Here is a 25,553-nt window from a genome sequence, read left to right on the forward strand (position 1 = left end):
TCTAACAGCTTCTTGAGTTCGGATTCTCGACTTCCGATACAGTTTGCAGCTTATATCGAAGCTTTGAAACTGCTTTGAAGCAAATTTCAAATGCTATTCAGCTTGATAGAAGCGACATTTGACGTTTGGCGAGCAACGCAATTGTCGTTTCAATAAACATAAACAAAAAACCAGGCAGGCCTTGATAGTCAATGTAGGCCTGTTCGAGCAGCTCAGCAGTTAGTGCTTCAAGTTGTATCTCTGTGAAATAGTCGAACTAGACGAAAAAATAAATAAAAAATATAATACGAAACGGAAATAATAGGAGAGGCAGAGAGTCAAAGATACGCAAATATGGAAGATTGTAAATTGAAAACAGAGATGTTGCGGGAAAAGTATAAGGAGTATCTGAAGCCAATCGTGAGTGCAGTTGTCTCGCGATGCTCTTTGCAAAATTTGTATTCCGTTTCGCAGGATCCGTTGCGACCACTTGGTCGTGAGTCCTCGGACTTGATGCCGCCGCCCGGCAAAGTGAAGCAAACGTGCTTCACGGCCAAGGAGAAGTTCCCTCGGGGCGAGCAGCTAATCAGAAAGCTGGGCAAACGCACCATGCTCGATAGACTCGACGAATATAATAAATTTCGCGTTCCATTGCAGTGTCCATGCGATACGATTCCCCAAGGCGGCGATCCGGCGCGCAAGAAGCGACGTGGGCGTGGTCCGACCAAAGCCAAAAGAGTGAAAAAGGAACCGGAACACATTGTCTGCTCCGTTAACAATCTCCCATTGGCCTATACCGAAAGCCAACAGGATCCTCAGCCAGTTCCCATCGGCAAGCAAAATAATCGCAACGCGAAGGCAAATCTGCGAACGGCAGCGCCCGTTCGAAACATCAAGAAAGACAAGGACATGAGCCAGCAGGCCATATCCAGCCAGCGCAAATACATACGCGCCAAGGCCGACGAGATCCAAAAGAAGTCCATGGCCCTGCAACAGAAGATGGCCAAGCCAAAGGTGGTCAAGCCGGCTGCGGCCAAGAAGGCACAGTCTAAGAAGCTACCACTGCCACCCAGCCCTGTGGACGAGACCATGTTCGGCGTTAAGTCGAAGCCAACAGCTCCTCGCAGGCCGGTTGTGCCGCCAAAGAAACAGCCAACGTCTCCTTCTTCGCCCTGCTTAACTGGTGCAACTGGGCAGGACCAGGCGCTGCCTGAGACCGCCATGTCTATGCCTATATCGGCTGGAGCACAGCAGCAGACCAAGAATTGTGCCCTTGGCGGATCGAATTCGGCTCACGGTTCAGCTATGGAGTTGGCGGCAGCACAGTTTGGACTGGGACAGGCACTAGTCAAGGCTGCACCCATACGAGCTTCATATGCTGGGGGGTCTCTCCCTTGCTTGCCTGCTGCGGCAATGGAATCGGTTGCACCGCAGCTGCCCAAGACTCCGACTCCGACTCCGCGTGCCGGAATGAGCTCAAAGCAAACTAACCCGGGCGGAGCTGCCCATCCCTACTTGCCTGTCGCGCCCAAGGAGTCAGTTGGACCACAGACCTCAACTTTGCAGAGTTCCTTTGGCGGCGCGAACTCGATGCCAACTACCCTAGATCCCATGCAGTCAACCCCAAATACAAGCTGTGCGCCTGTCCAGAATGGCAGTCTGTGTGGAATTACATCGAAGCGAACGAATCCACGAAGACCTGTGGTGCCGCCCAAGAAGCAACGACAGATAACTTCCACGCCAACCACTGCTTCGACAGGAGGGATCCCCTTCGGACCTTACCGAATGCCACCAGCGAGTGAGCCGCAAGTCCCAGTGAAACCAATGAATGCGGCAAACTCAATTACACCCAAGAATCTAGCGTTCCCAACCCAGCAACAGGCGCAGACTACCGCTACGAAGGCCCTTGGCTCTTCCTTGTCGATGCCTTTCCTACCCAGCCAACAATTTGTACCACAGCTGCCGCCTAATCCGCTGAAGTCCTGTGTAGAAAAGGAAAGTATGGATGACTTCCCAGCCAAGCCTGGGAATGCAAGCAAATCTGTTGTGCCGCCTCAGAAGCAACAGCAGGAAGTTGCCCCAACAACGGCAAAGAAACAGAAGTCAATGCCATATTTCGTTGCACAACCCTTTGTGCCCCAGCAGAAACAGCCGTCAGCTGATCCAGTGAACGGTTCTTATGCTCCAGCTCAGCAATCGAACCCACCAACAGCACCAGCGCCAATGCTAGCGGGGCAGTCCAAGCAGAGACGGCAATCAATGGGTTATGCTTTGGCAGGCAACCCCAATGGACCTCCCACAATGCCTTCCACTCTAGCCCAGCAATCGAAGTCACAAAGAGCCCCCTCGCCAATAGGCACTGGGCAGCCCTTTAAGCCCCAGCAGAGACGACAATCCATGGGTCAAGCGATGGCAGAAAACCTCAATGGATCTAGTGCAATCTCAGCTACTCTAGCCGAGCAATCGAAGCCACCAGCAACAGCAGCGCCCATGATGACTGGGCAGCCCTTTAAGCCCCAGCAGAGACGAAAATCCATGGGTCAAGCGATGGCAGCAAACCCCAATGGACCCAATGCAGTGCCATCAACTCTAGACCAGCAATCGAAGCCATCAGCAATGCTGTCTGGGCAGCCCTTTACAGCCCAACAGAGACGGCCATCAATGGGTCAATCGATGGCAGGTTACTCCAATGGACCCAATACCGTGCCATCCACTTTGGCTCAGCAATCCAAGCCACCAACAGCCCCATCGCCAATGCTAACTGGGCAGACCTTTAAGCCCCAGCAGAGACGACAGTCAATGGGTCAAGCGATGGCAGGAAATTTCAATGGATCTAATGCAATGCCATCAACTCTAGACCAGCAATCGAAGCCACCAACAGCACCATCGGCCATGACTACTGGCCAGCCCTTTACACCCCAGCAGAGACGGCCATCAATGGGTCTATCGATGGCAGGTTACCCCAATGGATCGAACACAATGCCGTCTACTTTGGCCCAGCAATCGAAACCACCACCAGCTCATTCGCCATTCTTTGCAGCCCAGCAGAGACAAGCCACTGGTTCAGTTGTGGAATCTAAGTCCAATAGATTTAATGCAATCCAGGCCTCTTCCGTTCAGCAATCAATGCCATCTCCAGTTCTAACTGGCAATCCAAGAAAACCTTTTGTGCCTCTACAGATGAGCACAGCTTCAAAGCTGAATGACAACCTTTTGGCAGCCACATCGAAGGCAACTAATCCAAAGCAAGCCGCTGTGCCACCACCCAAGCCATTGATAAGAACTTTGAAGGAAAATCTCTTGGCTGTGCCACCCGAAATGAAATACCCTCCCACTATGCGAGATAACCTATTGAAGTCCAGTGCAGCTATGGCAGATGGCCTTTTAGGAGTAGCTTCGGCGCCTTTTAATACAAAACGTCGTGGTCCTCCTCCACCCCTTAAACAGATTCCACGAACATTGACTATGAACGATAATATTCTGGGAATAACTTCCAAGCCAACTCATCCATGTAGGCCCTCTGTGCCGCCCAAAATGCAGGTTGCTCCCATTAAAGCCGTTGTCCCACCAAAGCTGTTGCCGAAAAATCTAACTGTATCGAAGTCCACTAATCCTAGGCGACCCGCTGCCCCGCCACAAAAGCAGCTGCAATCTAGTTTGGCCATGGCTGATAAAACAGTAGCATCGAAGCCAGCTATTTCAAGGAAGCCCACTGTACAACCCCCGCAACGACCACCCCCAAATCAAATTATGACACCGAATATTAGTGGTAATATAAGCAAACTCTCCGTTCCAGTCCCAAAACAAGGCTCTAGTATACCCTCAGCTGATAACCTTTTAGGCATAACATCAAAACCCACTAATCCAAGGAGGCCAGTTGTTCCTCCGCGTAAGCAAACAGCTGGGAATAAGACGCGCGCGATCATTGAATTACCGGAACGGAAGGCAAGTAATGAGCCACAAAGTATGCAGCGATTGCCTAACACTTCAAGCGGACTTAATTCTATGCCTAATTTGGACTGGTTCAATTAAGTCAAAACATTGCATCCATTATATATTAAGAGCTTACATAAAAGCTTACTTGAAGCAAATAAAAAAGCACTTTCGATTATTGTTCACAGAATAACGGTGTTTATAGTGTAAGTTTAATCGACATTTCGATATTCGCTGCAACGTTTCGTAATTCTCGCTAGACCTATCGATGTTTTTTTCGTTACGATGTTGATCGTTACGTGCGCGGCGAATGGCATAACTTTAAAAAATCGTTGCAATTAATACAAACTAGCATAATATGATTGAGCATGAGTAACAAAAAAAGAAATTGCAGGTCATACAACGTTTAGGTTATAACGCTGCATTATTTAATTTCTAGCAATATCAATATTTATGAATGCTAACGTGCTAAATATATTCTAACCAATAATTACCATTGCGTTGCGTCCTCGTATGTGTATGTGTTCATGCACATATTAGACGTTGATTTCTGTATTTCACCATCATTATTGAGCTATAAAGCACTATTTAAAAAATACATGGTTTACATTTACAAGCACTTTAATTTGCCAAAATATGGGCACAAACGCACGGCACGGTACAATACAAAACCATAAAACAAAAATTGCTAACACCACTTGTTACTCTGCTCCACTCACTTGTTTAGCGCCATTTTATAAGTAGTGTGACCATACCACAATTATCTTGAATTCGCAAAAGTAAAACAAAAACGTTAAACAATAGTTCAGCTGAAGCAGATATGTTTCGGCATACTAAATGTTAATCAACTTAATTTAATGATTGAAGTACTAAAAATTTACTGCTTATTAATCCTCTTTTCAGCAGCCGCTTCTGTACGTTACTTTAGTTTGCTTAATTACACAGTGTGACCACGCATTACTAACTAAAAATGCCATTATTTAAAACACAAAAGTTTGAATTGGGTAAACAACTGAGTTCCGATATTCAAATCCGATATACAAAACAGTCAGATAATGTTATATTTAATTATTATATATGTACTACTCCTTTTCTGAGCTCTCCATGACTTCCTCCTTTTGCTCGGCATCTTCGCCCGCAGCTGCTGCAGCAGCAGCCGCCGCAGCGGCCGCTTCTTTCGCCTTCTCGTATTTATTGACCTCAAATTTGCTTAGATCAGCGCCCAGAAGGCGTAGAATGTGAATCGTCTCATCGCGATCTACATAGGCGCGCAGGCTGGAGGTGCCGCGCCAGCCCACAATGAACAATGTGAACGCCTCGTCTACATACTTTAGAATACAGCTGCCAACGCCTGCAAAGGGAGAAGCATAAGACGAATGGCTCAACATGGATGAGCTTCACTTACCCAGTTCCTTGCACCGCTGCTGCGTCTCTGGCTTCATTTCCAGCGTTGACGGCGGCTTCGTTGGATCCGTGCAGTTAAGCAACAGAATTAAATCTTCGCGCTCCACCTGAATGCGACGACTGCTGCCAATGAAGGCATTCGATGTCTGCAGGCCCTCCTGGGCCAGGCGGTACGGATGCACCGTATGGCGATTCTCGCAGCGCACAAACGTTTTCACGCCCGTATTGATTATCTTGATGTTTCGTTCATTGTTGACCACCAGATCCCGTATGGGATCGGAGCAGTAGTATATATTCTTCTTGCGCTCCGTTTGGCAGCGGGTGAGCAGGCAGCGTTTGTTGAGCGTCTCATTCAACTGATAGAACTGCTGTATGCTCTCGTAGTCGGCATCATCTTCACCGAAGAACACATAAGGATCCTCCTTATAGCCATGAAGGCGTCGACGCTTCCGCTGCGGTCCCCACGGCACAGACTTCTCATCCTCCACTGGCTTGCCAGACTCGTCGAGCTGAACTTCCGGCTGTGTTGGCTTCGCATCAGCCTTCTCCAACAGATCCTGCAGATCGTTCTTTTCGAAATTGAGTGGACGTCGCTTCTCGATGACAGCCACAAAGAAGCCGCCGCTGTCCTGCAGATGGGGCAATACACGCATACACTTGTCTAGCCCAATTTTGGACATCTCTGCCTCGGGCAGGGGAAACATCGTTGGACGTATAATCGTGTGCAGCTGCTCGGGCACTTCGTCAAAGGAACTGTAGATGGCGTCCACCTCTTTAGTGGCCAGCTTCCAGTCAACCATTCCAGGCTTATATTTGAGACCCGGTACCAGATGCGAAGCATCCACCAGCTCTAATGCTCCATCCGCATCCTTAATGATGCGCTGTAACACCGCCTCGTTTTCAATGGGATTCAGTGAACACGTGGAGTACACCAATCGGCCACCCACAGCTAACATCTCAGCGCCGCGACGCACAATTCTGTATTGGACACCATGAAGATTGTAGGCCTGAGCCAGGTTCCATTTCATCCAGATGTCGGGATTCTTCCGCAGTGTGCCGTCTCCAGAGCAGGGCACATCGCACAGGATCTTATCGAACTTGAGTATGGACTTGCTATTGGTTGCTTCATCTGTTTGCAGCAGATTGGGAAAGAAGCTGCTGTCATGGTTGGTGACCAACAGGCAGGGAGAATTCAAGCGTTTGGCCTGATGAACCAACATATAGCAGCGATTGTTATCCACATCGTTGGCCAGCACGAATCCAGGAGGTATCTTGTACTGCTCCGGTGATGCATGCAGAGCCTCGATTAGCTGCGCTGTCTTTGATCCAGGCGCAGCGCACATATCCAACACCTTGTCCGTTGGCTGAACATTGAGCACTAGCGGCGGTATCATCGATACCGCTTCTTGGCGACTTATGCTGCCCGCCGTTGTCTCCACAATTAGAAAGTTGTGCAGCCGAAACAGTGGCTCCGATCGACGAATATCCTTACGCGTCAAATGCAACTGATAGGCCATTCCGTTTGGATACCAGGGCAAGCACAGGGGACGTTCCACCTGCTCGGCGGGCAGCTCATGCAGCTCGGCCACAGCGCGTACATATTCGGTAAATAGTTGTGTCTTAATTATGTTCAACAGCGCCCTGGCCTCATCCTTGAATCCCGTCACACGAAATGTGGTGGGCAGATTATCACGAATGCTGGCCAAGAATTGTGTCCACTCCTCCTCGGTGGCACAGATCTTCTGCAGGTGATAGTATTTAATGAAGGACGCATTGTCACGCTCAATTTCCTTGTAGGGCTCGGCACGGCGATCCGGTCGCTCCGGAGCACCCTGCGAGAAGAACAAAACAGAAAGAAGGAAAATGTATTCAACAAGTTTTAACTGTTTTTACTTAGTTGTTTACATTGGCACGCTTTTGTCGTTTTCTAGCTGCAAATGGATTTTGCTTCTTGCCACGCGCCATTGTGCTAGTATATGATATTCTTCGCTTGAATTCCTTCTGGATATTTAAGCAAAATGAACGTCTTGAAACTCCGTGCGTTGTGTTTATTCAATGAGCCGGCAACACGTGTTTGACTATTATCTGGCAACACTTACCAACTATCGAGCCGACAACACAACGATATAACGATAATCTATCGATATGAGATCGAAATCACAGTTGGAACTTTCAAAGCTTATAAGATACTTAAAGTATAATATCAAAAGTAGGGAATATGAAAAACTGTTAAGTAATAAACTTAAATGTAAAATGTAAGATCACCAATATTCGTATTTATTTAAATTAAAAAGAGTGCATTAAGTATAGCAATGAAAAGCTGGAGGCATTGAAACCAGATACACTCGCTATGTGTCAGTTAATTGAAAACGTTTAAATATACAATTTGCTTATTCAAATAGAACAGCACTGACAATATAATACGATATAACTGCCTATCGATAACCCAGGGAGCCTGCCATCAACAAACAGACGTGCTTTTTTTCAAATACTATTACATGTACAAGTGTGTATATAAAAATTATTTTTGTTTTTGAAAAGGAAATATATATACAATGACAACAGAAAATAACACAAGCAATGGCCTCGAGGATATACAGTATCTGCTGCATCTGGAATCCCTCAAGCGCTACACAGAGCAAGCAAAAAACATGCACCGCCAAGCAGAAGAGCATGCGCGCCATTTTGTCGACGCCAAACGTGAATATCAGCGGGAATACACAAGCCTAGTCAATTTGAGCAAACATGTCGATCTGCGTGAGATACTGGAAGCGAAGAGCACTGAAATAGCCGCTGCACAAGTGTCAAGCCTACCCGCCCAGCTGGATGGAATAAGCGCCGCCCTTTCCAATGACAGACGACCAACGGAATTTGATGTCCAAACTCTGGAGGAGTGCAAACAGCAGCTGCAGAGCAATCATCGACCGCGGACAAAGCTAACGAATCAACATAAATTCACCAAGAATCGGGAAGCGTTTAAAACGCTACACACCATGATCAAGAGTGTGGAAAATGGCTTTCAGCTGTCTACATTGGCGGCAATGGATCAAATGATCATCGATCCCCAGCGGCCGAATCAATAATTTGTAATAAATTACTTTTTAAATGCAAAAAACAGTATTAGATTCTTTAATTTAAAATAATAAAAAAAATTATGAGGAGCATCAATATATAATGTAAAATATACTCGCAGATATGAACATTAAATAAATTAAAAAAGCGTCAATCCCTTCACAAATGATCGTCTGTGGCAACCCTGTTCATTTAATACGATATTTGCTTGTCGATAACTATTTGCCATCAAAACATTACGTAGAAGAGCCATAAAATATAAACCGTCAATCAAAAGATGACACTAAATGGGAATATCATGTTAATATCTGTGCAATACTGGAAGCAAAGAGCACTGAAATAGCTGTGGCGCCCATCCAGTGAAGTGGAATAAGCACTGCTCGTTTTAATGACAAACGACCTACGGAAATGAATATTCAAGCGTAGAAGAAAGAAGACAGCAACTGACGAACAATAATCGATTACGTACTAATCTATCGAATCATCATCATTTTGCCAACAATCGACAAGACCTTTACAGCTTGATCAAGAGTATGGAGAATGGAGCTAAACCACATTTGAAATGTTTTCAAACAGATTTATATTATTATATAATAATAATAAAAAAAAAAACTATTAGGATCTAATATAAAAATAAATTATAAATTATATAATAGATGCTACCACTGCAAGCGACAAACGCATTTATTGTACTTTCGGCGGGGTTAATTAATTATTAGTTTAGCGGGCGGGCAGGCAGGCGACTGAGCGTATTCTAGGAAAGAGAAAGTTGATAGGGATTAGCGTATTAGCCTAGCGAAACGGCAGTGAGGCTTTAGTTACCACTTGGAACGCTTAGACCAATCCTTGGGCGTCCAGTGCAGGCACTTGGAGTCAATGCGTATCTTGCGCTTCTGCATCGCCCGCTGATGCTGCTCAATCGTATCGCGTCCTATGCAGACAATATACTGACCCTTATAATAGTTGATTAGATTCAGATTCTGCAGCGTAGAGATCACATCCTCCTTTTTAATGGACGTGCACTCGCAGATGTCACTGTAAACGTAAGAAGCACAAGTCATAAAATAGTACAAATATCTGTATATATATATAAAGTACTTGATGGTTATGGTGGGCTTCTCGCCATCTGTCCCAGAGTTTTGGCTAATCAATATCTCCAGTATGGTCTGCGCCCAGTAGGAGCGATAGGAGAGCAAGCCCAAATCGGATAGCGGCTTCTCTGGCGAGCCCGTTTTGCCCTCGAACTTGGACAGCTCGTAGCTAAACTCGATGAGCAGCTTGCCATAGCCTTTGCGCTGATATGGCGGCATGGTCAATATACAGGCCACGTTGTAGTCCTCAGTGCTCTCCTTCTCCTTTGAAAAGTAGCCAACAATATGAAATCCTCGTGAATCGAATTCCGTCATAATGTAAAATAGAAATGGATCCGTGTCATAGTAGAGTGTCTTATGATCCAAAAAGAGCTTGGCCAGCAGGCATAGATTCTGTGCGTAGACCTTGTTCTTGCGTCCATCAATCTCGAAGAATGATATTGTACTCTTGCGATAGATCTCATTACCCGGCGGATGCCGTAGATTGCATTTGGACAAGTGTCGCTCGAGGCATTTGCGACTCTTGCAATACTTTAAACAGAATTCGCAGATATATATACAGTTCTGCTGGCACAGCTCTTGTGGATATGGCGAGAAGTACCAGGGTTTGATGCGATGACGACCCAATTCGATCATTTCGACATTCTTCATGCGCGTCACCACATCATCCTGATGCGTGACCATGCTGCCCGATTGCCGAGGCGTTGCCATTTTGCCATCCTGCGAGACGTCCTCGTTGCCAGCAGCTGACACCCCGCCTACAGGTGTCGTTGGCAGCATTCCGCCGTCACCAGTCACATGAACAGGTGTTTGGGGAGTTTGCGGTGTTTGCGGCGTCTGCGGCAGCTGCTGATGTGGCTGCTGCTGTTGTTGCTGCTGCTGCTGCAGCGATTGCAAATGATGCGCCGCGTGCACTTTGCGACGACGATTGATCCGCTTCTGTAGTGCTGCAGCTAGAACATTGTTGCCATTTACCAGCTCGGTGCCGCTATTGGAACCGACAATAGCGCCGCCAGAGCCGCTAACAGCGCTGCCAACGCTGCCGGCATGCTGTGGCTGTGGCGATGTTGGTCGCGATACGCTGCCCGCCAGCGAATGATGGCGTTTGGGCGTGGTGACGCCCGTGCTGGTGCCTGTTTGTGGTCCATCGCGACGTGGAAATTGCACCTTGCGCGTATCCAAGTCATCCTCGTTGACCCATTCGTCTAGGCGCTTGTTGACTGTACAATATTAACTTACAATTGTTGCCATTTACTCTTGTTATTGTTTACTCACAATCTACATAGTGCACATAGAATTGACGCTTGCCGTCCTGCTCTTTGATGCTGACAATCTCGGCCAGTGGCCAGTCGTCGGTCTTGTGCATGCGCACAGACAGGCGACAGCCCTCGGTCAAAGCAGCCTGACATTAAACATAGGTAATTATTAAAAACAAAATGCCATAGAATAAAAAAAATACGAAAAATCACAAATTAACCGTAGGTTAGAGGGAGACAGCATTACTCGGTTATTGTGTTATATTTGCTTTTTGTTTACTAACAACATTAGATTGATAATTACCGTCGATTCACAAATTGATGACACATCATCGTCGAACTCGTATTTGGTTTTCATTTCGTTATATTCATATAAGTTTCCTATCTTATTTGTTTTATTTATTTGCAAAAATGTTCTGGACTCTGCAAGTTTGACCGGATCAAAATGTCGTCGAGCTATCGATACCCCTGGTTTGTCTCTGCTAGACTATCGATATATCATGTTAGTGTCTCTTGAATTGAGTAATCTAATAGTTTTTACTTGTTATCGATAATAGTAAATTAATTCCGAAATACTACAAAGTAGATTTTGTACAAGAATTTTGTTAAAGCTTAACCAGCTAAACATTGAAAAGAAAAAACAAAATAAATAGACTAATAGCGCAAAAGTGCGCGGAGCCCATGTTAGCGCATACCGAAGCCTAGAGTTGTATTTCAGCTATCTCTATCGCACAAGTATTCGATTACCTCATAAGTCGCCAATAGTGCTGTGAAAGGCATGTGAAAGTGTTGTAAAGCAAAACAACTACGCTCTGAAGTGTTCGTTCTTTTCAGAATTTTTACGTTTCATGTGTAATTAAATACAAATGTCAAAGTTGTGCATTTAAATTATGAACATATGATATATTGTTAAAGTTATTAATACTTGTGTGTGCTTACGCTGGCCCGTCTAGAGCAATATATATCTTTTTTCGCTATGTGTAAGAGAAGGTCAGAAAAATGTACATACATATGTGTAGTGGAAGGTGCATAAGCAAGTGCGTGTGCGTGTGCGACTGTTTGTGTGCATTGCGTATGTATGAAAAAACAAATCGCTAAGCGATTAACAACAAATTAAAAGTGCACAGTAAGCACTGTTTGTGCATATATGAGCTCATTTGTGTATGTGTATATCTCTACTTGTCTATACATAAAAAAGTTTATTTGCATGTGTGTGTGTGTGTGTGAGCGCGCATCGTATATGTAGCTGCTCATGCTAATAGAACGTATTTGTAAATTGCTACAACAACAAAAACTGTGTGGCAAAATGACGTGTTTGCGCTAGTGTTGCCACTGACAACAGAATGCCAGGGCTGCCAACGCGTGTGCACAACTTTTCAACTTCCAAGCGGCTATTGGGAATTCTTACTTCATAAACATATTTTGCTGTGCCTGTAATAATAGAATATTAATTAAATAAAAAAAATCATATTCGATAACTTAAGCACCTAGTTAGATAGCATTGGAGTGTTTAATGTGTGAGTGTGTGTGCCAAAAATAACATCGCCAACTAGATATGAGCGTATGTAAATTTCGCTTTGCAACTAGAGATGAGAGGCATGTGAATATCGCACATCTCTATTTGGCAATACTGCGCGGCTTGGCAAGGCAAATGATTTTTTTGACAAGTCGGATTTCTTTTATTAAATTTTTTTATGTTAATTTGCTTTAATGTAATTCAATTTGTAAACTGTAGACTCGGTGTCGGCAATGTGAGTGTTTCCAGTCCAAATGGTGGTGACAAGGTTGCTCCGCTATAAAGCAATTTAACTGGTTGTCTTAGATTGACGGACTGACAACTGCATTAAGGCGAAAAATCAACAATTCAACTAAAAAGAAAAAATAAGAGAACAAAAAAAAACAACAAAAAACGTAGAATCAGCAAAAACAACACCAGCTACAGTGCGTAGGCAAGCGGCATTTGAACAGCATTAAGTTTTACTAGAAAAACAAACAACAACAATTCTACAGTTCATTTACGTTCGCAAATAAACAATAGCGAGTATTGTGTGTGCGCGTGTGTGTATGTGAGAGAGAGAGAGAAAAGGAAAGGAAAAAATTTACGCCAGACATAAAACAACACGAGCTGCAATTGGGCAACGCTTCATTCAGGATAACAACAATCGCGACGAGAGTGAACGGAAGAGCAAGCTTAACAGCATTAACGGTGCCCTTCTGGGTGCCACTGGCTGCGGCGCTAAAACGCGCGTCGGCGGCCTTGACAGCTGTTTTTCTAGGACATTGGGATCTGCAGAGCATATCCCACATCCCCTATTGGAAATCTACTTCGTAAGTAACTGTTAACTGTGAAATAGCAGTGTGAGAGAGAGAGATGAAGAGAGCGTGTTTATACGTTATATCGTAGTGTCCGCTCTCCTTTTATGCACACACACACATATATATATATATATATATATATATAATTTTTTGTTTTTTTTTTTTTTTTTGCTAGGTTTTGTTTTGGAAGCTGCCAATTGTAAATTGTGCGTGTTTTGTATTTTTAATGGCATTTCGTTGTTTGTTCGATGCCACAAAAGATGAACAATGAACAAATTGGTGTTTCATCAATATCATCATCAGCAACAATCTTATCATCATCCACAACATCTACATCTGCATCTGCAACTGCTAGCAATAGCAGCGCAGCAGCTGCGCAGCTCATCAAGGCCATATCAACAGGCAGCGCCGCCAACGTCGCCGGCAACGCCAAAGACAAAGATAGCAATATTGCCACATTGGTAACAAAAATCCAAGCGATTATACCTGATACGCCAATCGTTTCGATTGCTGCCGGCACTTTGAGTGAGAGCACTTCGACGACCACATCGACTAAGACGACGCCGACGCCCTATTTCCAGGAGCAGCTAACCACCTTAATGTCGCACAATGTGAAGCTGGAGCAGCGACCCTCCAACGATCTGTCCAATAATACCAATAACAGCACCAGCAGCAGCAGCAACAACAACAGCAATAACAACAACATTAACAATAACAGTAGTCAATCGGCAGTTGCCGCTGATCTTAGCCAGAATCATGTGGCGGCTGTTGATAAGAAAAGTAATAGCAGCAACAGCAGCAGCAGCGCCGTTAGCCACAGCAGCGCTGCTAATGCAACGCATCACAATTTAAAATTGACGCCGCTGCTCAGCAAGTCTGGCCAACCGGCGCCCGAGGTGATTGCCGCGGCAACGGCGCTGCATCATCGTCGCGGCGCCACCACCAAAGGCAAGACCCAGGATGACCAATATGTGGGCAAGCGGCAGAAAAATAAAAGGGTAAGTTATCTATATATACACATACATATAAAGTTATATCAAAAAATCGCCACGGCCCTTCCAGTTGGGGCCAAGCTGTCGTATGCAACAGCAATTTCTATAATAACAGCAATTCGCGTAAATCAATTGCCTCACTGTAAATTTCCTTTTCCGTTTTGATGCCCCATTTTCCAAACCTAACTTCATTTTCTTTCCTGCTTTTTTTTTTTTTTTTTTGTTTATTAGATTAATTTTGTTCACTGTTGATTTCCACAAGAATTTGCGGGGTTTGTATGTGTGTTTGCTTGTGTGCATGTGTTGTGGTCCGACCGTTTCCAGCGGACATTTGCAATTATTTTGTACACGCACATAATACATACATATAGATCTGTATATTTATATAAATAAATAAATATATATATATATATATATATATATGCACATTCCCGAACTCTCGTCGCACGTCATATTTCTGCTTTAAAGATTTTTAAATTACATATCCAATAAAAATCGCACAAACATTCTATAAATATCGACAACAAAACTAACAACATGTGGAGAGAGGTACGTACATACGTACATACATACGCCTGACTATATGTACGTCATGCTTGTGTATAATATATATATATATATATGATATTCGTAAAAATTATTTAGCCAACACACACAAATTGATGAAAGAACTGTAAACTTAATTAATAGTAACACAATCATTCATTTCGATTTCGATATATTTTATATTGTCTGTTATTGAAAGTTTCTGTTGTAGTGCTTAGCAACGTGTTCGCACAAGTGTTGCGCATTACAGCAGAATAGAAAAGCCGTTACTTTAGCTCAGACATTCGGTCGTCTGCAAACAGTAGCCACGGCAACGAGCAGTAGAAAGAGATCGCAATTAGCAAACAATTGTCATTTCATTTCCGTACACTGGTTGGCTGGAATGTATTTGGATAAATGCCGTTATCTATCAGCTCCTTCCACTCCACTCACACACACTTGCTTTGTCTCTGTGTCTAGTGTATTGCAAGTTTGCAGATCGGCAGGCCGAACGTGTTTCATATCGCATTGAAATTTTGGTTTATTTTATTTGATAAAGTCAATTCTTTTTGTTTTTGTTTTGTTCTTTTGAGTTTGTTGAGAAAACCACAATTCTATGAACTTATCGTAGACCGTTTTGTTTTGTGGCGCCGCCGCAGCCGCATTAAGCCAAACCACACGCATTAAATTATTATTTTTTTTATATTCATTTTATTTATTGCACTTTTATTGTGTGTGCGCTTGTGACTTGAGGCTGACATATCCATCAACATATATAAATATATATATGTATATGTAAACGCACAGCTATAAAAACTGTAGCCAAGTGCGTTGTATGTTTGAATTTTTAACCAAAGCGCTGCAGCGGTTAGACGAGCTCAACTTGAAACTGTAGCAAAAGCTGCCAGCCGAGCTGAGCGCTACATTTCCAGGTAGCAAAACCCATTCCCTCTCCCCCCCTCCCACCAACACACTTCCAGTAAGTACCGTTGGCTTTCGTTTTAAATCAGTTTTATTGAGGTTAAATACGAACACGCTGCTAAGAAAAAAAAAACAGGATTTAATATTTGCTAAAAATTTGCAGGCAAAGTACGATCCTTGGGAGGATAGCGAAATAAATGATCTCGACGACGCATCATTGAAGAAACTGCTCGAGGAGGCCTATTGGTATCGCAATCCTGGCGATAGGAAAAACAAAAGCGAGCGTTTTCTGGTGAGTAATTGCTTAATAGCTTAAGCTAGCTCTCCATATTAATGCATTATATATATTGCTTATAGCAAATGCTTAAAAAGGCTGAGTACGACGAGGAGAACTCTTATCGTGTCATTAAAACTTGTTTAACACGCAACACGTCCGCATCATCATCAACGTCCAGCGGCTATTATGGCCATAGCAGCAGCGTAGGCAGCGGTGGCAGCAATTTTGGTACGCACAATAGCAACAATAATAGTTATAGCAGCAGTAGCGGCTATCATACAAATCATCGGACGGCATCACAGCGTCATAAGCAGGGCGGCTCTTTGCAGGATTTGGTCGAGGCGACGCATCGCAGCGAGCTGGCAACGACGTCAGCAGCGGCGGCAGCGGCAGCAACCCAACGTTTCAACTGTGATTATCAGCTGAGTGGCGCTAGCAGCAGCGGCAACAGCAACAACGCTCGAGCCAATCGACGCCAACAGCACAATAACAACAATAACAATAGCAACAACCAAAACGCCGTTCTAGCCGGCAAAAAATTTAAGAACAACGCAAATTCGTCCGTATCAGCGCGGCAACGTGAAGGCGGCAGCTTGCCAAGCAGCGTCAACTTTGAAGCAGCCAACATGGATATTAAACAGAAGCTACCCATTGGCGAGGAGATTGTGGTCAGCAATACCAATGCAAGCAACAACAAAAACAATCGTAACAGCAACAGCAACAGCAGCTGCAGCAGCAGCTTGCCCAGTCAGCTGAATGAGACTGGCAACATGGTCATACAGTTCGACGCAGATGGCGTGGCCATTGATGTAGCTGGTGGCCAAATATATGAGCAACCATTGGAGGTAAGGAATGGGTATAGATGTCTGTATAGATATATGAATGCAACAATTTCTGATATGAGTTATGACCACAAATGCTCAAAAGCTTATTCAACAACAACACAAACACAAACACAAACATTTGCTTAATCATATAGCTAAATTAAAGGCGTATCATTTCATTTGTCAACATCAATCGATTAAGTGCCTAAACTGTATACTAAAGACATCGTCATCTGTCGCTGACTAATATAGAACATCCTTTGTGCTGTGTACGTAGTTTGTAGTATGCTATAAGAGTTAGCCGTCATTTATTCATTGGTATATAATGTTCAAGTCATTTGTCTAAGAGCTGCTTAAAGAATCAATCGGAATCCATTCAATCAAATCAATTAACAATGCTCTCAATCTCAGCTTGTGTTGTTCTCATACCTCGTTTGCTTACCTTTCTATAATAATTCCTAAACACACAAAATTATCCTAAATGTTGTTTGTTCTATGCGTTGTACTGCTCTTGTTCCCACACTATCATTAACATTTAACAATTCACATCAATCATGATTGAAGGTAGCTGGTAGACTCGGTTTGTGTGTGTGTGTGTGTGTGTGTGTGTGTGTGTGCGTGCGAGGAGTGGAGGTGAATGTCAATTCAAGCTAACGCGTTCTAAGAACTGGGCAATATTTACAATTCAATCAACAAACAAGCGAAACAACAACAATATATATTAAACTTTGTGCAATTCTTTATTTCTTATATAACCGAAAAAAATATAAATAACAATCAATAATAATAATAAGGAGCAACAATCGGATGCGCTACGCAAGGCTAGCAAGGATAAGGCCATACCCTTCAAGTGCGAACAGCTATTGGACATTCTCAGTCAGCAGATGCAAAAGCAACAACAACAGCAGCAGCAGCAGCAGCAGCAGCAGCAGCTGTCCGATGGCAAAGATTCGGGCGCTGTTAAAGAGTTCCTAATAGATGATCCGCTGCACTTTTCCGTGCTGGAGCAATCTGCCAAGCAACAGCAGCAGCAGCAGCAGCAGCAACGACAGCAACAACATCCACAATACGCCGCAACGCCGTCCAATGCCTTAGGTGCTTGTGGGGGCCAATTCACACTTACTCTGGACGAGCACAAGCGCAAAGTGGAGGCTGGCTACGTTTCGCTCAATGACAGCTACACGGCCTGCTCCTCGGTCTATGGCGTTGGCAGCTCCACGTCCTCGGGCGCCGCTGGCCACGATTCCGGCAATGCCGCTGACCTATTCGCTGGCTCCGATCTGCGTTCGGCCAAAATTGGACACATGATGACCGCAGCGGCCACAGCAGCTGTTGCTGCCTCGCACGGCGCCAAGCCCACAACGGTAAGCAGCGGGCTTATCATATTGTAAATATGCCCTGTACTTATGGAATAAGCTGGGTATGCTGACTAGAAACATTCTGCTAACCTATTGAATAATGCATTCATTAATATACATCATTTTTTGTTTGTCTGTATGTCTCTGTGTGTATGATCGCATCGTGCCTAAGAGAGTGTTAACAGATTGTAAATATGCCCAGTACTTAATGGACGAGAGCAGGGGTATGCTGTGCTTATATGCAATAGGCTGCGAGTTATTGGGAACGGGAACTGCACAGAGCCGTTGACTCTGTACAGCTGCAGCCGCTCCAGTTCCCAGAGACTTCGTAAATACCCTGTATGCATTGTATATGAGGCATATTTGTTAGCTTTGTCTGTTGTGTCCGTCTCTGTATATAAGATTAGCGTCGTTGCTTAGTGTGTGTTAAGGTATTTGAAAATATACCCTGTAGTCATTGAAAACGGGTATGCTTAACTTAGTATGTGTATCTTCTGCTTACTTTTTGAGTGATTCGCATTGTTTCGAGAGAGAGTTCAGCAGCCAAGTCTTTTGTATATATACCCTGCACGTGTAAAAGCGGGTATGATCAGCTAAACATATTTAAACAGCCAAACGCGTTTGTCACTCGCCATATTCCTAGAGCACACTACGCATTATATATGCATAAAACCATATTTGGTCTTAGTTGTAACGTAATATATACGTATATATATATAAATATCGAGAGACCATAATTAATTGCAATTTAGACATCTGATATATGTAATTAGTAGTATAACTAAACAACGTGTTGTTTATGCTATACGAACCACCTTTGTTTAGTTATAACTATATATATATATATATATATATATATATATATATAGCTCTATATATATAAGTTCTAGCCCCGAAGGCAGCTACTGCATATGTATCATAGAAGCGCTGCGTAGAAAAAGAACCGAGACTCTGGAGCTGACGGACCCCTGTTGACGAGGCTCTATTCATTCACTGAAGTCCAAATTGGTCGGGATCCGGATCTCGATTCTTTCAAAACTGACGAGAATATTAACCAGCTCATGCTTGACCTATTGGCGTTGGAATATTCCGCCTCAGTAACTTGCGGAGAAGCGATGTTCTCTCTGTTGCAGATATTAATATCAAATTGCGTATGGAGGAACCGAAACTTCCCGAAGTTAACTGATATATCCTACTAAATGCTAGAATTCAACATAGATTTTGTTGCTGAGATGCAATATATAGAAATAGTTATATCTATTTATAAGGATATCTATATATATATGTACTTAAATTTTCTTTAAAATCATCTTAGAAGCAATAATGTTTTATGCAAATGTCTGCAACAGGCTGAAGCAGACGTAGCACAGCCCATAAATGATATATATATTCTTGAACAGGCCGACGAGCTGAGTCGATCTGGTCATATCTGGCTGTCCGAGTGTCCGTCTGTCCGTTTGAAAGCACAAAGCCCAAACACTTGACATTTCTAATATATATTCATGTATGACATTTCCTTTATATCGATAATAATCGACATTTTGATATCATGGCAATACATGGATATTTCGACTTTTGGATGCCTTAATCATATATGAAATATATTTTATTTTTTTAAAGACTTGTGCTTTGGCAAATAGACTCAGATGTACATCATTATCATAATCCTTCAGAGTCCAGGATATCCACAAGTCGGCCACTCCCGACTAGAGCTGTCTGGCGAGGTTTCGTATAGAAAGTGTTAAAAATTCTTGATGGAATTAAGAAATGTACGCCTTACGCAAATCCCTGAATCAGTTTAAAAAACTTCAAATGTTAACTGTAAATTGTGTGTATGTATGTGTGTGTCATATATGAAATTAGTGGCAGTAACTGTTATTTGACATCTTGAGTGACAAGTCAGGCGAACGAACGAAAGAACGAGCGAAGGAAGCAATGAATGAACGAACGAATGAGCGAATGAGCGAATGAGCCAATGAATGAACGAGTGAAGGAACGAATGAACGATCGAACGAACATAAATAAGAGAATCGAATGACATCAATTCACTTTCATGCGAAAAGTGTGGCAATAGTGACATTAGGAATTGGGAAAATGATGCAATTGTAACTGAGCACAGGGCACACTGCGCTACACAACACAGAGCACGAGTGAAGTGCGCACAGCGAACTTCAAATTGTTTCTCATTTCTAATTTTCATTTCGATTCTCACATCTAGAATGAAAATTTTGTAACTTTTGTCAAGGAAAAACGAGCAGAGAAAAGCAAAAAAAAGAAAATGAAAGTTAAATGCTTGAAGCGTTGCAATAGCAAAAGAGCAGCTCAAATCTCAAAGCTAAAGCTGTTGGTTAGTTAAGATGTTCAGTTCGACTATATCTATATGAATCTATAGAAATCTAATTTGTTTATAAATATTTATTTGTCTTTGCAGCGGCAGTTTGATGAGAACGGCAACGCTTTGAGCGATGGCTATGCAGCCGTAGCAGCGGCGGCAGCGGCAGTGGCAGCTGCTGCCGCTGGTGGCACTAGTAGCAGCAACAGTAGCAGCAGTAGCAGCAGCAGCAGCTCCACTTCCAATCAGTTCACTGCACTAATTACGACAACGCAGCAGCAGCAACAGCGCTCGAATAGCGTTTCAACGTTGTTGACGACGGGCGGAAATGCGACAACACCGGCAATGGCAACGGCAGCTGTTGCTGCCACCTACAGCCAGTTGCAGCAGGCGCCAATGATTGGCGCACCCCCACAGCCACCCACCAAGCTCAAGTCGAAGAAGAAGTCGCAGCAGGAAAGGAACACAACCACGGTGGATGTAGAGTCCGTTGCCGGCTATCGTGGCAAGGATCCGGTCGAGCAGCTGGTCAAATACATTGAAAACGACGGCGCCCAGCAGCAGCAGCAAAAGAAAAAGGAGCGCAAGAAGCAGAATAAGCTAAAGAAATGCAATTCGCTCGAGGAACTGCGCAGCTGCGCGAAAATGGAGGTCGATGAGCTGAAGCGCCAGGCGGCAACCACTGAGATGATGCGCAACAAAAAGGGCGGCAAGCACAATTCCGCTTCCGTTGCGGACATTAACAAGAACTGCAACAAGGAGCAGCAGCAGCAGCAGCAGCAACAGCAACAACAATCATCACAGCATCAACAGCCATCACAGCAGCAGCAACAGCAGCCACGCAAGGGCGAACGTCGCTCCTGGGGCACCGAGGAGCTGCAGTATTTGGGCGAGCCCGCACTGAATGATAGCAACAATAGCAGCAGCAACAACAGCAACTGGAATGAGCCGGCAGCAACACAGCTGGCAATGATGAGCGCGTTGCCAGTGCTTGAGTTGCCAACATTGGCGCGCATGTCCGAAATGGAGGCGCTGAACACGGTGCTAACCGAGACGGCTGAGTTTCATGTGGTCACCAAAAAGAAGAAACCAAAGAAACAACGCGCTGTTACCATGGACGATGCGGCCGTGGCGGCAGCTGCCACAACCGGCGGCAACTTGCAGCGCATGCAACAGATAACGAAGTCGGCATCATCCAATATGATGTCGCAGCGCTTGCGCGGCGGCAACATGGACTATTACAACAATAGCAACAGCAGCAGCAGCAGTTACTATGCAGCACATGCCAGCTACAGCGGCAACAGCAGCAGCAGCAACAAGCAGCAGCAGCAGCAGCAGCAGCAGGCACAGCAGCAACATCATGCCACAACAGCAGCGGCAGCAGCAACAACAACAGTTGTTGGCACGCAGGATAATTCGCGTCGCAAGTCGACATCGTCCATGCCGCCGTCGGAGAAATCTGACTCAAGTGATCTCGACTCGGTGCACTCGCTGCCCATACAAACTGGCAAAAAGAAGAGCAGCAACAACAAGCGTCTAGCAGCCGCACAGGCCAAGCAAAACAACAACAATAACAACAACAACAATAATAATAATAATAATAATAATAATTATAGTAATAACAAAAATGCAGCTGCTGCGCCCATTTCGTATGCGGATATTGCGCGCAACAAGCGCGAGCTGTTGGCGGCTAGCGAGGACAACGATGCAGGACATGACGGCCAGGCAACAACCTCCACATCGTCGCTGCTGCTGCTGGACAACTACAACAACAGCAGCAGCAGCAGCAGCAGCAGCAAGTTGCGCGCCGCCAAGTCGAAGGCGCGTCCCGACTTTCCAGAGCTGCCTGGGGCCATGGTAACAAATATAACAACAGCAACACCAGCGGGCGCTGCGGCAGCAACGGCGGCAGCAGCAGCAGCGGCAGCAACAGCTGCAACAGCAGCAGCAACAGCCGCTGTGCTCATTAGCTACTCGCAGAGCCTGAACAAAATGCCAGCGCAAAGCAACAGCAGCGAACCGGAGGAGCAACAGCAATCGCTGAGCTCACCAGCTGTTACGCCCGCAGCAGCAGCAACATCAACTGCTGCTGCAGCAGCAGCAACATCAATCACAACAAATACCACCTCGAATCAACAGTCAACAGCAGCAGCTGCTGCGCCGCCAGCGCTGCAAAAGTCCAAGAGCGTCGAGCACGATGCCAGCAGCAGCTACAGCTTCAATAGCAGCAATCTGGACCTGCAGTATCCGGCACTGGAGAAGACCGTGAAGCGCCACAGCGTCAACTATGTGTCGCTGCCCGCGGCCATTAGCAGCAACATCAACGCTGGCTACAACTTTGCAGCTGCTGCCAAGCAGCAGCAGGAGAAGGAGAAAGGCAGCCAAGATGTGACAACAGCAGCAGCAGCAGCAGCAGCAGCAGCAGCAGCTGCAGCTGCCACAGCTACAGCAACTACCTCAGCCAAGGCTAAGAGCAAGCCAAAGGAGCTGTCACCAGGCAGCAGCAAGAAGGAGAAAATCCTTAGCCAAAAGCCTAGTCAAGAAGAGCAAATTACGACGACGATGATAACGACGTCGACATCGACATCGACGCCGCCACCGCCGCCCGTTAGCTTCAACTTGTGCTGCCACAACAATAAAGCGACCGCAGCCACACAAACGGAGGTGGCCAAGAAGCACAGCAGCTGCAACACTGTGGCAGCTGGCGTGCAGACCACATTGCCGGCGGGCAATAGACCCGCTGTGATTATACTCAACGATGACCGTGACTCGGCGCTGGGCAGGCTCAACAACGAGTTCATCTTTGGCGATTTCAACGAGGATGAACTGAAGCTCTTCGACGATGCCAGCGACAAGGAGGAGGCCGACGAGAAGCCTCAACAATTGGATAAACAACAGCAGACAACGCCGACAACGGCAACAGCAGCAACTGCAACAGATTCCAGCTGTGAGCAACAGCAGCAGCAGCAACTGCAGCTGCAGCTGCTTAATGATTCGGGCGCTGCCTCCGATTTGGTTAATAGTTCGGCCTGCATGGATATGCTGTTGATCTCAGGGCAGGCGGCACAGTCGTCGCCCAATGCTGCAGCCGCTAATAACAGCTCATCGACCTCATCGACCCCATCCTCATCTGCCTCGTGCTCCACCTCTACCTCCTCATCCACACTGAGCAGCACCAGCAACGGCAACGGCAACGGCAATGGCAGTGGCAGTGGCAGTGGCGGCAACGCCGCCTTGCACATTGCCAATCAGTCGACCGATAGCGGCATCTATGGCGCTGCCAACATATCGAATACAACTGCAGCCAGCATTAAGGATCAGGTGAATCATTTTCTGAGCAAGGCCAGCGCCGCCAATGCCAGCGGCAATAGCCATAGCCACAGCCACAGCCACAGTCACAGCAACAGCAGCAGTTGCAGCAGCTGTCAGGACGAGCCACTGCCCATGCAACAGCTGGAGACGTGCAACGATATCGAGACAGCAATTATTGCAGCTGCACGTGCTGCCGCAGCAGCCGCCTCGTCGCGCAGCGGCAGCTGCAGTCGCAGCAATTCACGCGAGCAGCCGCTGACAGTTGCTAAAGCCAAGGCACGACCAGCTCTCTATGGCGCCACGTATGGCCTGGGCAGTGGAGAGCATTCAGCAGCTGCTGAGAATGCTGCTGCTGCTGCTGCTGCGTCTGATGCTGCTGGTGACGCTGACGACGATGAGGAGCAGCTGCATGAGCTCAGCTTTATGTCTGAACTGAAAACGGAGTTTGTGGCGACGGCAACGCCAACACCGCCGCCACAGCCGCCGACATCAACATCAACATCAACCTCAGCATCAGCATCAGCATCGTCAATGCCAGCACCACCGACACGTCAATCTCTCATGTCCAATACGGAGCTCATTGTGGACTACATCAGCAGCTGTAAGTTAAGAAGAAACATATATATATATATATATATAAATATCAGTCAGTATATATATTTATGCTAGTTAGGAGATAGTAGACATATAGACATAAAAACTATAGATCTATATAGTTATATAATTGCTTATTTAGATCAATAAGATTAATATATATTATAGCACTGGAGTACTTGAGCCTTGCTCAGTTACTTTGTCTTTTTTTATTGATATTTTCAGTACTTATGGGTACAAGAGCTTAGTTTAGATACAGATTCCTTGTTCTATTTTCTGAGACCAAGCCAAAACAAAACGGCAAATGCAAGGAAATTGAGTAGCAACATAATCGAATATACAAAAAACTAGATGCTATAGATAAAGCTACAACTAGAAATAAGTTCATAAAGGCAACATCTTGTATTAGCTATATAATTTATCTATTCAGTCGATTCTATCAAACTATTATCCATTGCTAGCTAAAAACTTTGGGCCAACTTAAAGTGAATGTAATGTAATAAATGAGTTGATCCTCAGATCAGATCAGATCAGTTAAGGATGGGATTGACTTGATATAGACAACTATGGATGTCTAGATAAAGATATAGAGAAAGAAATATTTATATAGTTAGAGGATTTCTCTAGATGTAGATATAGGTAAACTGCCTGAAGGTAATCTTGTTTATATATATGTATATATATATCTATATATATCTTTCTGTCTTATCAAATCTCTACTTATCAAATAACACGAACTAACTCTGCTCTGTTTCGTGCCTTTTAGCTTGGAATGCCATCATCAATAGCAAATACGTAATATTCTACAACGATCAGGAGGATCAGCAGCAGCAGCAGATCTAAGCCTGAAGAGGAAGCAACAAACAACAAACAACAAGCAACAAAACAAAATACATAAACAACACAACACAAAACAAAACTAAAAGAAAACAAAACAAAAGAAAACTAAACAAAACAACACAAAATAAAAAAAAAAAAATAAAAAACAAATGAAAGCAAAGCAAACTGAATGAAAGCAAAGCAAAAAGTAGAAAGAAAAGCAAAACACAGAAATTTTATATTATGTTGCATGTATAATTGTTGAGATAAACTATAGTTGGGTGTTGTTGTGCTGGCCATTGTTAACACACACACACACACACACCAGCTACTACATATGTATATGTATATATATATATCTATATCTATATACCTATATAACTTTATATATTTGCTATAAAAATACGCTTTTTAAGCTAATTGTAAAATTGTAAAAGCCCAACTATTGTTGTACTGTATACAAACATACATATATATATATATATATATATATATATATATATATATATATTTGAGATCACCATTGGAAGCCTCACTAAATAAACAAT

General features: G+C 44.5%; 5 protein-coding genes across 5 annotated transcripts; 3 read left to right on the forward strand and 2 right to left on the reverse strand.

Annotated features, from left to right (window-relative positions):
* Positions 1-237: 237 nt before the first annotated feature.
* On the forward strand, positions 238-3,185 carry LOC111605239 (nascent polypeptide-associated complex subunit alpha, muscle-specific form-like). Its single transcript, XM_030223842.1, has 3 exons — positions 238-399; positions 454-3,040; positions 3,100-3,185. The coding sequence occupies exons 1-3, from the start codon at positions 334-336 to the stop codon at positions 3,183-3,185; spliced, it is 2,739 nt and encodes a 912-aa protein (XP_030079702.1). The 5' UTR covers positions 238-333.
* A 1,733-nt stretch (positions 3,186-4,918) lies between these two features.
* Positions 4,919-7,397, reverse strand: LOC111591881 (tRNA (cytosine(34)-C(5))-methyltransferase). Its single transcript, XM_023303815.2, has 3 exons — positions 7,222-7,397; positions 5,318-7,148; positions 4,919-5,263 (listed from the first exon to the last, which is right to left on the reverse strand). The coding sequence occupies exons 1-3, from the start codon at positions 7,279-7,281 to the stop codon at positions 4,995-4,997; spliced, it is 2,160 nt and encodes a 719-aa protein (XP_023159583.1). The 5' UTR covers positions 7,282-7,397; the 3' UTR covers positions 4,919-4,994.
* Positions 7,398-7,753: 356 nt separating this feature from the next.
* LOC111593952 (augmin complex subunit dgt4) lies at positions 7,754-8,433 on the forward strand. Its single transcript, XM_023307078.2, has one exon. The coding sequence runs from the start codon at positions 7,872-7,874 to the stop codon at positions 8,397-8,399; it is 528 nt and encodes a 175-aa protein (XP_023162846.1). The 5' UTR covers positions 7,754-7,871; the 3' UTR covers positions 8,400-8,433.
* A 608-nt stretch (positions 8,434-9,041) lies between these two features.
* On the reverse strand, positions 9,042-11,369 carry LOC111592314 (histone acetyltransferase Tip60). The gene is made up of 5 exons (XM_023304465.2): positions 11,040-11,369; positions 10,755-10,881; positions 9,487-10,699; positions 9,211-9,423; positions 9,042-9,142 (listed from the first exon to the last, which is right to left on the reverse strand). Coding segments are annotated over exons 1-5 (1,608 nt in total). The 5' UTR covers positions 11,094-11,369; the 3' UTR covers positions 9,042-9,141.
* Positions 11,370-12,950: 1,581 nt separating this feature from the next.
* LOC111605653 (serine-rich adhesin for platelets) lies at positions 12,951-25,070 on the forward strand. Its single transcript, XM_030223815.1, has 8 exons — positions 12,951-13,063; positions 13,227-14,049; positions 15,653-15,781; positions 15,847-16,611; positions 17,385-17,954; positions 20,380-22,656; positions 22,696-24,193; positions 24,953-25,070. Exons 2-8 carry the CDS (start codon positions 13,312-13,314, stop codon positions 25,027-25,029), a joined length of 6,054 nt encoding a protein of 2,017 aa, XP_030079675.1. The 5' UTR covers positions 12,951-13,063; positions 13,227-13,311; the 3' UTR covers positions 25,030-25,070.
* The last annotated feature ends 483 nt before the right edge of the window (positions 25,071-25,553 follow it).

Source organism: Drosophila hydei, unplaced genomic scaffold, assembly GCF_003285905.1.
Source record: "Drosophila hydei strain 15085-1641.00,03,60 unplaced genomic scaffold, DhydRS2 tig00000296-arrow-arrow-pilon, whole genome shotgun sequence".
Classification (NCBI taxonomy): Eukaryota; Metazoa; Arthropoda; class Insecta; order Diptera; family Drosophilidae; genus Drosophila; species Drosophila hydei.